A 17,301-nucleotide genomic window follows, 5' to 3' on the forward strand; every position below is an offset into this window, starting at 1 on the left:
GGGATCTTCGTTGCTGTGTGCACAATCTTCAGTTGCGGCACGCGGGATCTTTTTTTTTAGTTGCAGCATGCAGGATCTAGTTCCCTGACCAGGGATCAAACCCGGGCTCCCTGCATTGGGCACACAGAGTCTTAACTACTGGACTGCCAGAGAGGTCCCTAGTTTCATTAATTATCTTTAAATATAAAGGAGAGAATAATATCACCTGTGGAATCCCTTCCTGTTTGTTTAGTCAGCCTGCCTGATTTCCATGGGGAAGCAGAAAGAATGGGCTATGGTTGGAATATGTGATTCTTGAGGAAAAACAAACACTATCAGTTGGCAGAAATTGGTGGAAGGCGATGTACAGCAAAGACTAGAGGATATGAGTCGAATCCAAGAGGTCTAGTGTGTTTCCAAGAGGGTAACTGGTGTTTACTGAATCCTGTCTGGCAGCTGTTTTTTTTTTTTTTTTTTTTGGCAGCTGTTTTGATATTAATAGGTTTCTCTTATTCTTTTTCTCCCCCTTCTCAGACACATTTAATCAAGTCAAGTACCAAAATGCTAACACTCTTTCCTGGAGAGAGAAAGGCTAACATTTCTTTTACTCAAAGAAGTCGTCCACCTGCAGGCACCCGGCAGACCAGCATTGCTTCCTTCTTCACCTTGCAGCCAGGTATGGTGACTGGACTGGAAACAACCAGGGACCAAAAGGGAGTGCATTCATTTTTCCATGCTGGAATATCTATGAGAAGTGGTGCCATTAGTGCATTGTGTTGAACTTAGCTGACCTATTAGATGTTTTAAAACACAAGAAAGCATCGTCTTTTGGAAAGCAATATATACATACTTTTACAAACATACTTTTCTGGTTCTGTTTATCTCAGTCTAAACAGAACCAGAAAAATATTGGTATTCCCTGACAGAGCAGTGAGGAAAGGCATACTTGGGAGTTGGGGGTGCAGAGGGGAGCTGATGTGCCATTAGTAAGATATACGTCTTGGATTGGCCACAATTAGCAGTCTGTATAAGATTAATTGATAATTGATATGTCTATATGAAGCTTCTCAAATTAATCAAAATTCAAAAGAGCTTTTTTCTTAGAAAGCTTGGCATAAAGTTGGCTTGTGTTTCATCATCCTTTGGCAGTTCTTTGTTTGCATGTTCCTCTTCAGGGGACCAGCTGCCTCAGACCAGGCTGGGGCTTACAGAGCAGGGTTCTTGCCAGTTGAAGGGTGCTGGGAAGAGAGCTCTAACTCTTGGTGCCGTTCCCAGGATTGCTTTGCATAAACCTTCAAAATGCCTTCTCCCTACCACAAACAAAAACTTAAACTCTTTTGCTTTAAGTAACAAGGGCAGATTTTTCTCAAAACCACTTTCCATTTCAAAATTCTGATATTTTCTACATAGTCTGTATTGAAGTCTTAGGCCAGTTGAGAACGCTTTTACAAAACAATTTCTGTAGTGTATTTCTTGGAAAGGAAAGAAGAAATCAGTCATTCAGCCTTGTTTGTAATTAGATCTTAGCATAATTTGGTGGGGGGGGGCGTAGGAATTCCACGTCATCTATTTTTAAGGCAGACAGGATCCATTCCACACCTGATAAAGTAGACAGGCTGGACAGTAATAGTTTTTTTAATTGTCCTTTCTACTGATGGACTTAGCATCTAATTGTGTCTTTACTCCCTTTCCCATGAAATTTTTGGGGAGCAGGAGACCCATATTCTTTCTCACTGTCACCAGAAGGTTTCTCAGCGTTGGCTGGTCAATGTGATCTTTGAGACTTTACAAAAATGGTGTATATTGAACATGTTTCTCAAAGGATAATATCCAAGGGTGATATTTGGCCAGGATCACTATTTAGCAGAAACTATGTTAAATAAAAAGCAAAAGCAAAACTGATGTGGCCTATGTTAAACAAACCCCACTCAACTGGAAAAGTAGGCTGTGGTCTGACTGTATAACATGTTTGACTTTTATTAGGTAGGTCATGGGAAGCATCTATATATTTGAGTAGGGGAATATAAGAGCTGTGTTTTAGATCATTCAGGAAAGAAAAGAGATTGAAAGCAGGAAGATCGGCTACAAAGATCTGTGAAGAGTCCTAAGACCCCTGCACTAGTAGTTATGGTAGCTGATACTGATTTCAGAAAAAGCCACCTAAATCCTACTCAGGTGGAGTTTTCCTGCAGAATAATATTTGTTCGTCTTGTTTTACTAGGAAAGACAAATGGTGGTGACCAGAGGAGTGTTTCGTCTCATACAGAAAGTCAGACCAACAAAGAGTCTAAGGAAGATGCAACCCAGCTAGACCATCTGATCCAGGGCTTGGGGGATGATTGCATGGCACCCCCTTTAGCCACTTCAACCCCTGCAGACATCCAGGAAGCTAGACTTTCTCCTCAGTCCTTCCAGGCTTCTTACCACCATGGAATAGGAAGCCCATGCGTGACTGTGCTGTCTTTGTTCCAGCCTGATACCTTTGTCTGTGCTGGAGAGAGTAAAGCATCACTGGCCTGTTCCTTCACCCAAGACCTGGAGAGTTCTTGCTTACTGGACCAAAAGGAAGAAGAGGATTCTTCCTGGAAAAGGGAATGGCCTTATGGATCTAAGAAAAAGAACTATCAGAATGTGGAGAGACACAGTAAAACACCTGGGCACAAGGGCCATCAGCTCTTGGATAAGACTAACTTGGAAAAGGTGTCTGCCAAAAGAAACAGGCAGGCCCCCATCCTCCTTCAAACATACCAGGATTCCTGGAGTGGAGCAAACAAAGAAGCAGTGAAACAAAGCCCTTGTCCTATTCCTGTGTTTTCCTGGGACAGCGAAAAGAATGACAAGGACTCCTGGAGTCAGCTTTTCACCCAGGATTCTCAGGGCCAGAGGGTCATTGCCCACAACTCTAGAGCTCCTTTCCGAGATGTAACCAATGACCAAAATCAGGGCTTAGGACAGCTTCCTAACAGCCCTTGGGCTCAGTGCCAGGATAGGACCACTCAGTTAAATCTGCAGACTGATTTGCTCTTTACCCAGGACTCTGAAGGTAATCAAGTTATCAGGCACCAAGTCTAAATGTCTTTGTGAGGGTTTGGTTCCAAAAGTACCTTGAAATGACATATAAGAAAGTATCTTCAGGGGGTGAGTATATTGGAGTAGGGGAATGTAAGATCTTTGTTTTAGAAAGGTCATTCAGGAGAATGATCTTGGGTGGGAGGGAGGCATGGGATGATGCTGTTACTATTGAGCATTTTCTTTGTGTAAATAAAGCAGGTGGCCGCTTGTTGAGACAGTATGATTGGCATCATGCCCCTCCCTGAGGAGGAGGTGGCTGGTATATTCCCTGCATGAGTCTATGGTGAACACTGAGGAGGCAGGGCAGGTGCTCATCTCTCCACTGAAGAGCCTGCTACTCAGCCTGCACAGAGCCACCTCTTTGCCCTTTCAGATGCCTGACTGGGATACTGCTTTTTATGGATGTGTGGTCTTTCTTTTAATCTCTGGCTGTAATCTTACCCATGCGACCTAAGCTGTGACCATTATTCTTGACACTTTTTTGAGTGATTGATAAGGCAAATCTCCTAGACCCAGGTGTACAGGGGCAGGGAGGATAGAGAGAGAGGTAGATGATTAGGTAGTTTTGTTATTTTATTTTGGTGGTAACTTTACAGCATTTTAAAGTTATATACTATATGTTTAAACATCTCCCTAAAAAAGGCTGACCTATATAACGATCTAAATGGGACTATATCATTCTTCTACTACAAGGTGGGAGAGAACTCCCATTGTAAAACTATGAATCCAAATAAATGTTTACAAAGCTGGCTCTGCTGGTAATTAAAACTTACCAATTTTATTTTTGAAAACGCAACTCTGCTGTCATTGCCATGGGTCTGAACACGTCTAATTTGACTTGTGTTCTACTCAAGACATCCACTAGGTGGCAGTTTCCCATGTTGCAGGTGTGGTACCTAAGAGGCTTAAAAATAAGCCTCTGGGGGGCAAGCTTGCAAGTTATAAGACGGGACCGGGTTTGAAAGGTTAGGGCAAAATCTCTCTGTGAAGAAAGAGATAAGAAGCTCCCTAGGGAAGCCTTCTCTTCTAAAGGCAAGGGGAAGCCAGGAACCTGTTTAAAGAAGTTCATATACCTTAAAATTAATAGAAATTCTATACCTGTGGGAGATACTGGGTGATCACGACTCAGAGATGGACACAGCAAATGCAATATCTCTCCAAATCCTTCCTTTAATGTCAGGTAGTGCTTCAACCCAAACACACACAGGATACATACTGTAGAGAAAAGGGACCTGAGGGCATCTGAGTCATGCATGGTGTGGTAGGTACGAACCTTGGCCCAATGCAAAGGAGCAGTCAAGGGCCTGGAAGAAGGATGGTACTCTCTTTCCCATCTCCATTTCTCTTTCCTACTGGACTTACACTAAAGTCCATGGAAGAGAAAGAGCTTTCAATTAGTGGAACCAATGAGGGCCCAGGGCCTTGGAGGGTAGATTTGGTTGTACAGTATTACAAAATATATTTAAGAAAAAACAGCCCAGGCCTCCCAGTAGCCCAAGTGTCAGCTGGTCCAGTGGCTCGACCTCTACATGTAGGTGTTGGACAGAGAAGGGGGAGAGAGTGATTGCTGGGCACTGGTGTCAGTTCATGATGGAGCAGCATAAGATTTTCCCTGCCCTGTGAACATGTACATAAACATAGCCCCCTCCCCTCAGCCCTGCTCTGCTGCAAGGAACTGGCTGAGAGTGACAGCTGGGCACAAAGTGTTCAGTGAGACCAGTTATGGGGTCTAGTGCAGTGAAGTCAGTCATTCATTTAGGACCTATTTTCACACAGGGGCAAGGAAAAACCAGAAACTTCTATCTCACCCTTTAAACTGGGACATTCCAACCTACACAATTACCTGTAACGTGTCTCAGCTCAAAACAGGCAGCTTCTGCTAAGGTTTGAAGTACAGAAAACATGTAATGCAGCTCTTCTCTTAGTCCAAGCTCTAGCTTTTGGCCAGACTGTTGCAGAAGATTTCTAACTGAGAGGCAGAAACATCTGCAGTGAGGAAGGCAGCTATTGGAAGAATTCCAGGAGCATGAGACTGAGTTTGCAGAGCTGAGTGCCATCAGTTTCCTTTTCTACTGATATCTTCTTCCTTCAGCGCAAACTTCCTCCTTAGGACCTCAGAGATAAGGAGGGCTGGGTCTTCCTCCTTCAATAAACTCCGGTTCCTAGAGACACAATAATAGCTTGTATTTATTGAGTACTTACTCTGCCCTGGGCAGTGTTTTGTGTGTTGGAATACAATCTCATTTAATCCTCACAACACTCTTATGAGGTAGGAGCTACTACAATCCTTTTACAGGTGAGGAAACTGAAGCACATTGAGGTTATGAATTTACCCAAAGTCATTAGTCACTCAGTAAGTGGTGAATCCACAGTTCAAAACCAAGCTTGCTGGTTACAAATCTCATCTCTTAACTAGACATGGCTTTGCTGTTTCCTAAAATGGCTACAAAATGTGGGCAAACCTGTTGGTATTGGCCTGTGGCGGCTAAGCTTCTGCTCCCACCTTCTGGCCCTATCTTTTCTTAGTAGCATTTCCCCAGGTCAGCAGGGGAAATGACTGATGACTCTTGGCTTTTCTGACATTTATTCGTTCTGAGGAAAAGGTGTGCTGAGGATTTACTATTACCTCGTCTCCCTGTCAGGGAAACTGAGAGGTTTTTTATAAGCAATCCAGAATTTATAGTAAAATGTTCACATCATAAGGGACCCGTGGGAACAAAACCAGTTTCAGATTAGGGTAGGTTCAAATTACCTGATAACATCAGGTATTTTCCTGGAAAATAGTTGCTTGAAATTCTAGTGAACTCTTACATACATACATCCTCATGAAAGCATTTTATTGGTCATTATGCTAGATGTAAAGGCCAAGATTGATTATTAAACCTTGAAAACAAAAAGAGGAACTGCCTTCAGTCTGTCACATTTCTGAACCCTGAAGATGGCGCTACTTTCCCGTTCTTAGTCATCAAGCCAGCTCCTTAGTCATCAACCCCCAGCTCCTTCTATCAACAAAGGAGGAAAGGGCCCAGGACACAAGTGAGAGGAAGGGCTTGGCAGTAGGGGGTCACAGATCTAATATGGTACAAGAGGCAGGTATAAGAAAGTTGGAGAGTCCAATCTATAAAACATTGACCAGAAGAAAAAGGCTCAGTGTGGCCCCAAGGCAGCAGCAGCAGCTGAATTTGGGAATGCAGGAGACCAAAGAACTGCGGGTCCGTATGGCCAGAGAAGGAAGGTAAAAGTAACTTTCCTACAGAATCGACTACCAGGACCCTTGTCTAGTTTTCAGAAGAAAATGGGGCCACAAAAGGATCCTTGTGCGAGGTGAGTCACTATTCCTTTAAGAGGAACTTCGTCAGCTCAGGAGACAGCCCTCACCTCCCCACCCCCCAAAACAGCTTTTTAACTGCATTAACAAATACAGCTGCACATCTGGCCTCTGGATTTTGAGGTCTGGATGTCAAATATTTCAATGCCCAGGAACCTGCATTTGAATAAGCTCTTCTGGTATGTGCTGTGCGGTAGGGAAACACTGCAAGGTGGTGACTCCCTCAGGCTGGAGCTCTAGGGCTTCTCTGCTAGATGAGTTTCTCATGGTAGGTATTTCCCACATCCCCTTACACTGACATCAGAAACACCTAGAGCTCTACTCCTTGGGGGTTCTGCTTTGTTAAGTTTAAGGTGTATTTTTTTAAATAAATCTGAGCAATTCTGATAGGCAGCCAGGTTTAGGAACTACCTAGGAGTCTCAAAAACCTTGTTCATAAATCTCTGAATTTGCAGGGCTGGTTTGAATAATGGACCACTGTGTTTAAAGGAAATGTTCCTTTCACCAAATAAGTCTACTTTTTTGAGATACTAAAATAACTATTACGCAATTATGTTTTGAAGGGTGGGGCATGGGGACACTTGTCACTAGCAGTATGAAAACTGAAGTGGTGAAGCCCCTCTGGGGGACAGAAGCTGGATTAGATGAGCCTTCTTGTAAAATCCCTATTAGTCTAACAACATTTGGTTGGGTTAGGTCACCCCAACCAAATGTAAAGTGTTGCTCTTTCCTCAAACTGGGGACCCAGGCACTAGCAAGCAGGCAGCAAGCTTTGTGAATGAAATAACACATGACTACTATTGAGGACTTACTATGTAAGTACTTTCTATTAGATAATTGGCCACAGGCAACTTAAACAATAAACAGATCATCACAGCTCCTTATAATACACTTACAGATCTTGGCTCTGCTTCACCCGGTGAAAGTCCTTTAGGATACCCATCATATCTGCAAAGCTGCTGGCCTTGGACAGAGAGACGCAGTCATCTTCTTCAGACGAGCTGCAGGTAGCCTTGTGTTCTGGTTTGCAACATTCAGGGCTGGCAGAACAAAGCAGGGGGACTGATGGAAGCTCAGGGACCTCTACCTCGGTCTCCTCGGTGATGTCACTAATGACAAAGGAAGTTGTAGAGTGGAATGAGGATCCAAAACAAGGTAAGGGAGAAGAGACATTTGAACTTCCTGGAGATAAGAAATCTGGCGTTAATGAAGCCGAAGCTGAAAGAGAAAACAATAGGCATGGATGGACATTGGGGCTAAAATACAGCAGTTACATCTCCCTGCAAGCACTGCCTACCAAACATTCATTTCCTACGCTGACACCATGACATCCTGGGTTCCTCCACTACCTTCCCCTCTCAGGATCTCAAGAAGATGTAGCAGTACTGGGCTCTTCCAGTGTTCCAGGAGGGCAGAAGAAAACCACCCCATAAGGGCCTTGCCTCCTAAAAGCTCCCATTCTGCAGTGGGCTGTGGAGTGACAGCACTCTTTAGACTGAAGCAACAGTGCAGAACCAAGGCCTGAATTTGTCCTTTTCTCTAATTAGGCCAGTGCTTCTGACTGTGCTCCTTTGAATCCAGCTATCTGTGACTGAAAGAATTGTTCTGAAGCAAAAAGCCAGAGTGGTGATGGTCCTCCTAGTGCCCAGATTTTAATGGATAGAATTTCCTCAATTTCTAAGTTTCTAGGGAACATTCTAGGGACAAAAAAGTAGCCAACAAATATAAATGGAAAATTCAGGTCCATTTCCTCTATAAAACTGCCATATGAGGGAATTAAATACATGAAGATTTCAAAGAGAACACCGTGATTTTTATGTGTTCTACCAACTGACAAGGTTTGGGAGCTATGACTACGAGTCAGTGAGGAGCAAAACTGAGAATGGGAGGAATATGAGGGTTAAACACTGAGCACCTTGGGAGAGATCCACCTGTTAGTATTTCCTGCATCTGGTCATCCCATTCATTTCCAGTGGTTCTGCCTTAACTGCAGACAGAAAGGTGGAGGAATGGGTGGAGGGTCTCTGCTGGAAAAGGCAAGGAAAGGGGAGATAGGTGCTTACAAAGAGGAATGTCTCTTAGTTGTAGGGAATGCTTATTTCTCATATTGAAAAGGAAAGCCATGAGCGCTCATGGAAGACATGATCTTAAAGACACTTGGAAGAGAGTGTTGGTTTTTGTGGCCAAGGCGGGGAATCTGCCTGGGGCCCCAGGTTAAGTGAAGATTTTGTTCCTAACCCAACCAGTCAGCCCCAAAATGGCTGACGGAAACCATCCAAAGATTGTAACAGGCTAGCCAGGCCTCATGGCAACCTCAGAGCCCTAGGCCCAAACACCCCGAACCAAGGACCATCCTTATCCCTATCCTGTCCAAAACCTAAGCAAAAAGGAACAGCCTGCTATATCCTGGTCCTAGCTCAGGGGCTCTTACCTGCATCAGCTGCCACTATTTTAGCAATCTGGCTGCGCAGGTGGCTCAGCTCCTCCTGCAGCTCTGTGGTGCGGCTGAGGGCTGGCAGGGCTGGCTTCTTCAAGGCCAGGAGCCTCTCCTCCGACCCACGGAGGTTGGGCACTGAGGCATTGCGCTGAATGACGATCAGAGGGCTGGGCTTCCAGGTGTGCCTCAGGGGGCGTGTATCGCTCCTGGACCAGGGAAAGACAGTGTGTCAGAGAGAGCGGGCCACTGCACTGCTTCCAAAATTCCTTCAACCACTCCTACACGAGTAATACAGCCAGGTTCTGCTCCCACTCTGAGCCCACAGCTCTCATTTCTGTTGCCCTCCACCTCTCACTCTTCCTGCTGCCTACCACCTCATCTGGGAAGAAGCTTTTCATTCCCCAGCTGGTAGGCTATTGCCTCTGCTACCTGACCCGGGCATAAGTCTCCTCTTCATCCGCAGCAATCCAGGCGATGTCAGCCAGAGTAGGAACTGGGGGCACATCCCTCAGACAGAGGTCAGAGATGTTGGGCAGGGTCTGTAGGGAAGCAAAATTCATCAACATTTACTGCCTTCATGATGAAACAACTGGAGACTGAGCAAAATACAAAGGAGGAACACCTAATGTGTAGGGAAGTCTTCGTAGAGGAGGTCCCAGTTGGAAATAGCTTGAATAAGAGGCCAGAAGCAAGAGTCTGTGAAATTTCAAGTAATTCAGCATGGCTGGAATTGGATTGGTGGGGTGGGGAGTTGGGAGAGACTGGAAAGTGAATTAGGAGCTTGATTCTAAGATCAATAATGAGCCACTGGAAGATTCTGAGTACAAGTAAGGATCAGATTTGAGGTTTTAAAAGATTACTCTGGCTACTGGATGGGAAGGTGCAGAGACCAGTCATGAGCGTGTTGTATCCTCCAAGCAAAGCACGGTGGCCAAGAGCAGGGATGGGACCTGTTTTTACATACAGTGTTTTACTGGAAAAATGGTCATACCCATTTGTTTAAGTATCATCTGTGGTGGCTTTTAAGCTATAACAGCAGAAGTAAGTAGTTGTAATGGAGAGCAATATGGCTCAGAGCCTAAAATACTGGTTGGCCAAAAAGTTCTTTTTTTTTTTTTAAATTTATTTATTTTTTGGCTGTGTTGGGTCTTTGTTGCTTTGCGTGGGCTTTCTCTAGTTGTGGTGAGTGGAGGCTACTCTTCATTGTGGTGCGCGGGTTTCTCATTGTCGTGGCTTCTCTTGTTGCAGAGCACGGGCTCTAGGCGCGCGGGCTTCAGTAGTTGTGCCACGTGGGCTCAGCAGCTGTGGCTCACAGGCTCTAGAGTGCAGGCTCAGTAGTTGTGGCGCACGGGCTTAGTTGCTCCGCAGCATGTGGGACCTTCCAGGGCCAGGGATCGAACCTGTGTCCCCTGCATTAGCAGGCAGATTCTTAACCGCTGTGCCACCAGGGAAGCCCTAGTTCGGTTTTAAGTAAAAAATAAATGACATTTTTCATTTTCACCAAGAACGTTATTGAATGTATTCACTAACCCAATGAACTTTTTGGCCAAACTAATATTTACTCTCTGGCTCTCTGCTGACCCCTGGCTAGAGCAAAGGGGTCTTCAGTGGTACTGGCCAGAGTTACTTTTTAACAGATGCCCACGGCCTAAGAGCGTCTTGCCTTCTGGTTGTGAGAATACAGGTGCAAGGACATGGACAATCTGTTACAGCAACAGGAAATCTCTCCTGGCAAGCTCCTTACAACACCTTTGTAGCTAACTGGGATCTACATGTTAAGGCAACAAACACTGTTAGAAGCAAACGTGATAATCTGACTATTTAGATTTAAATAAAAAAATAATTATACAAAAGGAATCATAATGTAACTCCTTAAATTGCTCCTTCACCCAAATGAACAACTAGGGAACAGAGAGACTGAGTGACACCGTGTTAAATGAAAAATTTGGAAGGTTCAATTATGTACTTACTGATTACAACAAAGAAAGAACCATGCATTTAGAAAAAGATTGAAAAGAACTACACTAAAACATTAACAGTTATTGTGCCATGACTGTGTGATTATAGGTAATTTGTTTCCCTTTCTCCTTTTTTACTTTTCATAATTTAATATTTTTATATGGGTAAATTAAAGAATAATAAATCAGCAAGATTCCCTTCAAATATTTAAAGTAATCAATTTACAACAAATCTAGAGATAATTTCTCAAAAATCCACCTATACATGAGTTAAATTCAGATGTTTCTGTTATAGACTGTTTGGTAGGTAGATCAGGAGTTGATAGCTCTGGCTTTTTGATAGGGAACCTGGGTCTCGCAGGAGTGAAGTGATACTCCAGGGTTACAGAGGAAGACTTCCACTGACCCAGGAGCTAATGCTAAGATGGGCCATTTAGGGGAAGCCTCCATCTGCTTTCCTTGATTACCCAGAGTGCTCCTCTGCTATTGGCAATTAAATGAGTTAACATATATATAAAGTACTTAGCACAGAGCCTGGCACATTGTATGGGCTCAGTAAATGTTAGCTAGTATTACTAATACTACTCCTGCTCCATGGGAGCCCGTGCCCTTGATCATCTCTGCCCAGCAGCGTGCAGGCAAAGGACTGGAGGGGCTACAGCCGAGCGTGGGGGCAACCCTGACAGACTCACACTCCCTAGCTGTCCTTCCCTTTGCTCCTGATGCTTAAGGCAGCTAGGGCCACTTCCTGCCCTACACAGTAACTGGCAATCTGGGTCAAGGGACAACACCCCCGCAACCCACTCCTGACTAATACCAACCCTGACACCAATTCAGAGACTCCAGATCAAGCTCCTACACAGACTTTGCAGCTCAGCCATGTGACATACAAACTCAGCTCCTTCATTTTTGTTTCGCCCTGGGCCCACATCCTTTCAGGCATATATTTCTGTCTCCTTTGTGTAGGCAGAAAGCTGAAGTATCTCTTTTGTGTCCCAGCTCCCCAAATGCACACACCTTAACCATCTATCCTGGAGCTGATGCTTAACCATTAGCTCTCAGAGGGAGGCAGCTGGGACTAATAAAGTTACTTAGCTTTCCACTGCACGAGGGGTCTTACTTGGGCCAGACAAGAATCTGTGCTGCAGAGTGGGTACTAAAGGCCCCCTAGGCACAGAGGTGAGACTGAAATAGCCCAGTAAAGGAATGGTTAGACTTGGCCAGAAGGAAGAGGATGGGGCATAATGGCCTCAGGGAAACACTGAAAATAGGTAGCTAGAAGAAGTGACCAGGAAAGCAACCTGCCTTGGCAACGCCAAGGAGTCTGAGGCACAGAAGCAGCACCAGCCTCCCATACACTCTGAGCCTCTACTCTGTCTGCCCTTCCAGCTCACTTACCTCAAAGGATGCCCGGGGACATGGCTTCAGGGGCAGGTTGGTCCCGATTCTTCTCACTACACTTCGAGCAGCCCCATGCGGCTTGTTTTGCCAGATTGGGATGGTCTAGAGCAGAAAGAGACAGGGACGGCCACAACCTCAGAGAACATCCAACTACTGTCCCCATCCTCTCCCCTTGTCCCCTTTAGCAGGGGCCAACCTTCACCTTGGCCAGCCACCTAAGGGGACACCTGCTGCTGTCGAGGCACAGTCAATGCTGGGAGGGTCCAGTGAAAGGGTGAGGAATTAGCCGGGTGTAGGGATCAGCCAGGCTGCCCTCCCTTCCCTCTGCACAGAATGATGGAAACACATTGACTCCTTAACTGCCCCAAGATCATAGTTGGTTCTGCCTTGGGGGAGGGGATGGAAGGGAGGACCCTTCAATTCCAGGCCTGGGTTGGGGAAGAATTAACTTGAGAATCTCAGAACTGCAGCAGGTCCAGTGCTTAACCTTCCCCACCACACCCTTGCCCTGGGAATGCCCCTTACCACACTGGCTTCCATTCCCGACATTTCGACTGGCTCCTGCACTTGAAGGACAAGGCAGCCACAGGGCAGCTCTGGAGGCTTGGGGACGCAGGAGGCGTGACGCCTTCATATCAGGCCATCTTAAGGAACCAGACTCCTCTTCCTGTGAAAGACCCCCCACAGGAGACTCAGTGGCCACCACACAAGCCCCACAAAACGCCATGCAGAGCCATGACTAACGCTGAGGCTTCTCTGACATTTCACAGGGGGAGAAAACCAGCCGAAGAGGCTTCCCTCACCCAACAACAAATCCAGACCCTTAAAGGTTCTATTTCAGATTCGCTATACAAGCTTGGCCAACCCTGGGAGCCTTCCTGAGCCCTTAGGTTTCCTGAGGCAAAACTTCTAAAGAATATATACGTATAACTGAATCACTGTGCTGTACACCAGAAACATGACATTGTAAATCAACTATAATAAAAAAAATTTTTTTTTAAGTTGATAAGAAAGAGAAAACAACAAGCAAACTTCTTAAGATTAAACAGAACCCTTTGGAAGTTAAAAAAGCTCATGGGAAAGCCAGAGTTGTAGGTACCATCCAAGCCCAACATTCATTCCTGGGGATAAGATGTAAAAAGGCCAGCATGTGCTACCCAGCCTAGCGCTGCTGGGCCCCCATAAGGGGAAGAGGTAAAACAGACAACAGTACAAAGAACAGCCAACCACCGGTAGCCAAACTGTCTACTGGGCTACAGGGGAAAAGAGCCAAGTGTTTATCCTGGCTCAGCCATCTACTGGCTTAGTAGCCACAGGCAAGTCACATGAACTTTCTGAATGTTGGTTTCTCCATCTGTAAAAAGATGACAGGAAGAGCTGCCACTCTAAGTTACCTTAAGAGTCAATCAGTGAAACGGGATTTTAAAGTACTTAATGAACTGTTAAAGCAAGACAGATGGGTGGAGTTGCTGCTGACTGGATTCCTCACAGCTGCCCTTGCATGGTGAGCAGCTGCAGTCAATGAGCTCATTCAGTCCCTTGTTCATCAAACACCAACAATACTCACTCTGTGCCAGGCCCTGTGCTGGGCACTGTAGGGGCTATGGAAGGAGTAAGACACAGCCATGCTCTCAAGGAACTCATAATCTAGACGAGAGATAGGACCTGAATACATAATTCTAGCAGAGACTGAATATCACTGCTTAAGAAAGGCACACCAGGCAGGTGGCCAGGTGAGTTCAGCCCCCGGCCCCAAGGCCGCAAGGTGACTTCAGAGGGGGTAAGAAGGGAAGGAAAACAGCAACACCACCACAGGTCTAGGAAAGGAATGTGAAGAGAGATGTAAAGAGCAGAGTATGGTAAGGCCGCAAAGGTAGATGGTGGGGGGTGGGGTGCGGTGTTCAAGGGCTGGGAATGTCCTGGGTAAGAAGTCACTGGGGAGCCAAGGGCAGCCTCTGAAGAGGGGCTGGGCTGCGCTGACCGAAGCAGCTCTTTCTGGAAACCTCCCTTGGAGGGTCTCTCTTCTACCGCTAGGAGAGGAGGTATCACTCACTCACTTTACAATACATGAGAAAAAGAAGCTAGAGAGAGGAAGGGACTGGTTTAAGGTCACTCAGTGGTCACGGCAGTAGAAAGTCTGCAGAACCTGCTGCCTCCTGCACGGGCTCCATCTTCTCAGCAAATTCAAGCCTTTTATCAAAGTCCTTTTGTGTGCCGGGCTCTTTGCTGAATTTCAGTGGCTGCCACAAGCTCCATACAACACTGTTTCCCTGTGTTTCTCACTTTAGTCACTGCAGCCACTTCCTCTCCAAACTTACCTCCAAACTCAGCTGGGCCTAACCCTCACACGACAGCCAGGGGAATCTCTCTAGAACACAGTGCTAATCATATCCCTGCCATGCTTCAAACCCCCTATGCTTGCTAGAGCCAAGAGGATAACGTCTAGACTCCTCAGCATGGCCAGCAGGCCGTCCCCAATCAGGCCCAACCTCATCTTTCTCTGCCCTGTGTACCCAACTCCCCGCAGCCTACAAGGCCTGTCCACTCCGGTCCCTGCACACTTCACAGCCACACCTGCTTTAGCCTTGCCCTCCAGCCACGCTGGCCTTGTCCACACTATTGCCTCTGCTCGAAACACCAGCACCCCCTTCTCCAAGCTCATCCTTAATCATTTCTGGAGCTCAACTCAAGCATCGCCTCCCCTTCTCCGCCCGGCACCCCGCGTTTCCTTCGAGCAGCAGTAACTAGGTAACGGTGTGCTGTGCAGTTTGTCCGAAGGGCGGGGACTTCCCAGGCACAGCCCAGCGCTCGCTCAGTACACAGCAGGCACTCGAGCATTTGTTCAGTTAAGACACGGACCAACGAGAACGCCGACTTAGCCTTGAACCCTCCACAAGCGTCTGGCTAGAAGACGCCCCCAGCTCGCTGGCTGCGCCGGCTGGTTCCCACCACCTCTGCGCGCGCACTGCCCCTTCCGACGCTGCTGCCCCAGTGTTTACACGCGGTCCCCCGCCGGAGACGCAGCGCCTCCCGAGCGGGGCCTGGCCGCATCACCCCGGTCCCCGCCGAGGTCGCCGCGCTCAGCGCAGTTCTGCGCCGGGGGAGCCGCCGCGAGGACCTTGCCCGGGACACGCCTCCCCTCCCCCGCAACAGCCCGACCCGACAGGGCCAAGGTCGGCCAAGTTTTCGCCGCAGCTCGGGCGGCCCTTGGACCCACAGGCCCGGGGCCGGGTCCCGGAAGGAGCGAGGAGGCGGCCGAAACGAGAAGCCTCTGGTGCAGCTGGGTGACTCGGGCGAGCAACTGCCCCTGGGGACTCAGTTTCCCCCCTGACATAGTGAGGCGGACGACACGGGCTCCCGCGAGAACCGGCGCGGGCACAGCAGCCACCGGCACCGCACAGCGCCCGGCACTAGGCCGCGCGACAGCCGGGCCGGAAGGCCGCGCTCCCGCTCCGGGGCGGCGCTCGGACCTAGTCTCACCTCACACTGCAGCTCCGGACTCACTCACCTCACGGCCCCTCCTACCACAGCGGGCCGCCCAGCCTCAACCACCCTCACTTCCGCTGACCCGCCCCCCGGAAGCGATCCCTAGCAGCTGCGCACCGAGCCGCGGCGACGCTCGCCCTAGGAAGGCGGGCCCTGCTGGGGGCGGGGCGAGCGAGGGCTCTGCCGGGGGCGGGGGGGGGGGCGCACTTGCCGATCCCGAGGGAGGAGGCACGCCCACCCGAGGCCGCGCCCCAGCCTGTCAAAGCCCTGGGGAAAAGCTGATTGCGCTTGGAGATCCCTGAGGCCTGCCTGGTCTCATCCGCCGCTGGTCTCGGCCTCCTTGGCGCTCTCCGCGCTTAGTCCCGAAGCGACTTCTGGAAGGGGTCTGAGTTGCTATTCGGCCCCCCAATTGATCGGTGACTGCTGTCCCCACCCCTAGTGCAAACTTCAGAATCCTCCCTCTGGCGTTCAAGGCCCCAGACTTACTGCTTGGTTGCCTCATCTCGCCCTGGTGCCTTCACAGTTCATGCTTCCCAGCCAAGACCCTCTACAGTCTTCTCTGCAGCAAGAATGCGCCTCTTCTCTGACTCCTGCCCTCCAGTGCTTTGTAGCTTTCTTTTATTTTAGCCTTTATGTATCTCTCTCTCTCTCTCTCTTTCACACACACACACACACACACACACACACACACACACGGTACAGTGAGTTGGTTGATCAGATGGGTAGATTGATGGGGAAAGACACCAGAGGCATTGCGAAAGAGACCCACATTCCTTCCAGTCTCACTCACCCACTCCCTCTTCGTGCTCAAACCTCCAGGGTCCTGTCTCCACGGCATCCAGGCCTGGGTCACATGCCCTCCTCTGACTTCAGCACGTGGCTGTCCCTGGCTCCAAGGCTGCAGTTTTTCGGGCTCAAAGCTTGCAAGTCCTAGCTGCCAGGGACGGATGGGCTTCATGGCGGGGAGAACCTGTGCAGTCACACAGGCCTCATGCTCAGACTGACCCGTTCTTGCTTTAATGCCCTGTTGTTGACCTCTTGAAATTAACAAAATAGTTTTCTTCAACAGGGCCCTGCATTTTCATTTTGCACTGGATCCTGCAAACTATGTAGCTGGTCCTAGTCAGAGACTGTGTCCACCCTGATCCCCACCATATTTCAAATGATGAAATTTGACTTTCAGGTCCAGCCCTCTTTCCAGGATGACAAATTGTTGCTTTAATCATTGCTTTCCCATCCTGGGCAATGGCAGATCTTGCAAATCCACTCTAGTTGCCTTTCCTTGGTTCTCCCCAAAGATCCCTTTTACCCAACCTGTGAATCCATCCCCCAGCAGCTGTGTTGGCTACTCACAGCTGCCCCATTCTCAGAATGGAAGCCCTAACCTGGTAAGTTACCCTACCCACTAAACCACTGACTGACTGATACAGGGTACAAGAGGCCAGTTCAACTTGGCAGTGTGGTTTGTGCTCTAGAGCCCTGCTCCTGCGATCTGGCCAAGGCTTGGCTTTGAGACTCTACCCCTGCTCAAGGTTCTTCCTTTCCCCCTTCTGCTTCAATCCTTCTTTTACAGGTTTTTCCTGAAGTTCACACCCTCAAAGAAATTTACCTAATGCCTGTCTCAGGCCCTGCTTCTAAGA

The 17,301-nt window shown here is 47.9% G+C and overlaps 2 protein-coding genes across 4 annotated transcripts in view; one reads left to right on the forward strand and one right to left on the reverse strand.

Annotated features, from left to right (window-relative positions):
- AUNIP (aurora kinase A and ninein interacting protein) overlaps positions 1-3,051 on the forward strand; it is a gene marked incomplete at both ends in the record, with an annotated part of 36,577 nt that extends 33,526 nt beyond the window's left edge. Inside the window, 2 exons of the mRNA XM_082833164.1 lie at positions 514-655; positions 2,201-3,051. Coding sequence (XP_082689290.1) covers positions 514-655; positions 2,201-3,051 — 993 coding nt within the window. The remainder of the gene's footprint in view (positions 1-513; positions 656-2,200) is intronic.
- A 639-nt stretch (positions 3,052-3,690) lies between these two features.
- MTFR1L (mitochondrial fission regulator 1 like) lies at positions 3,691-16,220 on the reverse strand. 3 transcript variants are annotated; one of them, XM_082833951.1, is made up of 7 exons: positions 16,148-16,220; positions 12,701-12,842; positions 12,173-12,277; positions 9,246-9,355; positions 8,811-9,022; positions 7,276-7,597; positions 3,691-5,213 (listed from the first exon to the last, which is right to left on the reverse strand). In XM_082833951.1, exons 2-7 carry the CDS (start codon positions 12,722-12,724, stop codon positions 5,108-5,110), a joined length of 879 nt encoding a protein of 292 aa, XP_082690077.1. In that variant the 5' UTR covers positions 12,725-12,842; positions 16,148-16,220; the 3' UTR covers positions 3,691-5,107. The 3 variants fall into 3 exon arrangements, with proteins under 3 accessions (XP_082690077.1, XP_082690078.1, XP_082690076.1); XM_082833952.1 differs by lacking the exon at positions 16,148-16,220 and having other exon boundaries at positions 7,276-7,561; positions 12,701-15,316; XM_082833950.1 differs by lacking the exon at positions 16,148-16,220 and having other exon boundaries at positions 12,701-15,316.
- Between the last annotated feature and the right edge of the window lie 1,081 nt (positions 16,221-17,301).

This window comes from Leucopleurus acutus (assembly GCF_964270905.1).
Source record: "Leucopleurus acutus genome assembly, chromosome: 2".
NCBI classification, from domain to species: Eukaryota; Metazoa; Chordata; class Mammalia; order Artiodactyla; family Delphinidae; genus Leucopleurus; species Leucopleurus acutus.

Bases quoted from the DNA above. Each gene is read 5' to 3' on its own strand.
- MTFR1L (XM_082833951.1), bottom strand. From the start codon at position 12,724: ATGTCGGGAATGGAAGCCAGTGTG. The intron at 9,023-9,245 runs GTAGCAGAGGCA...TCCCTGGTCCAG, and splicing joins GAGACTTATGCCCGGGTCAG to GAGCGATACACGCCCCCTGA. The intron at 7,598-8,810 runs GTAAGAGCCCCT...TTTCTCTTTCAG, and splicing joins AATAGTGGCAGCTGATGCAG to CTTCGGCTTCATTAACGCCA.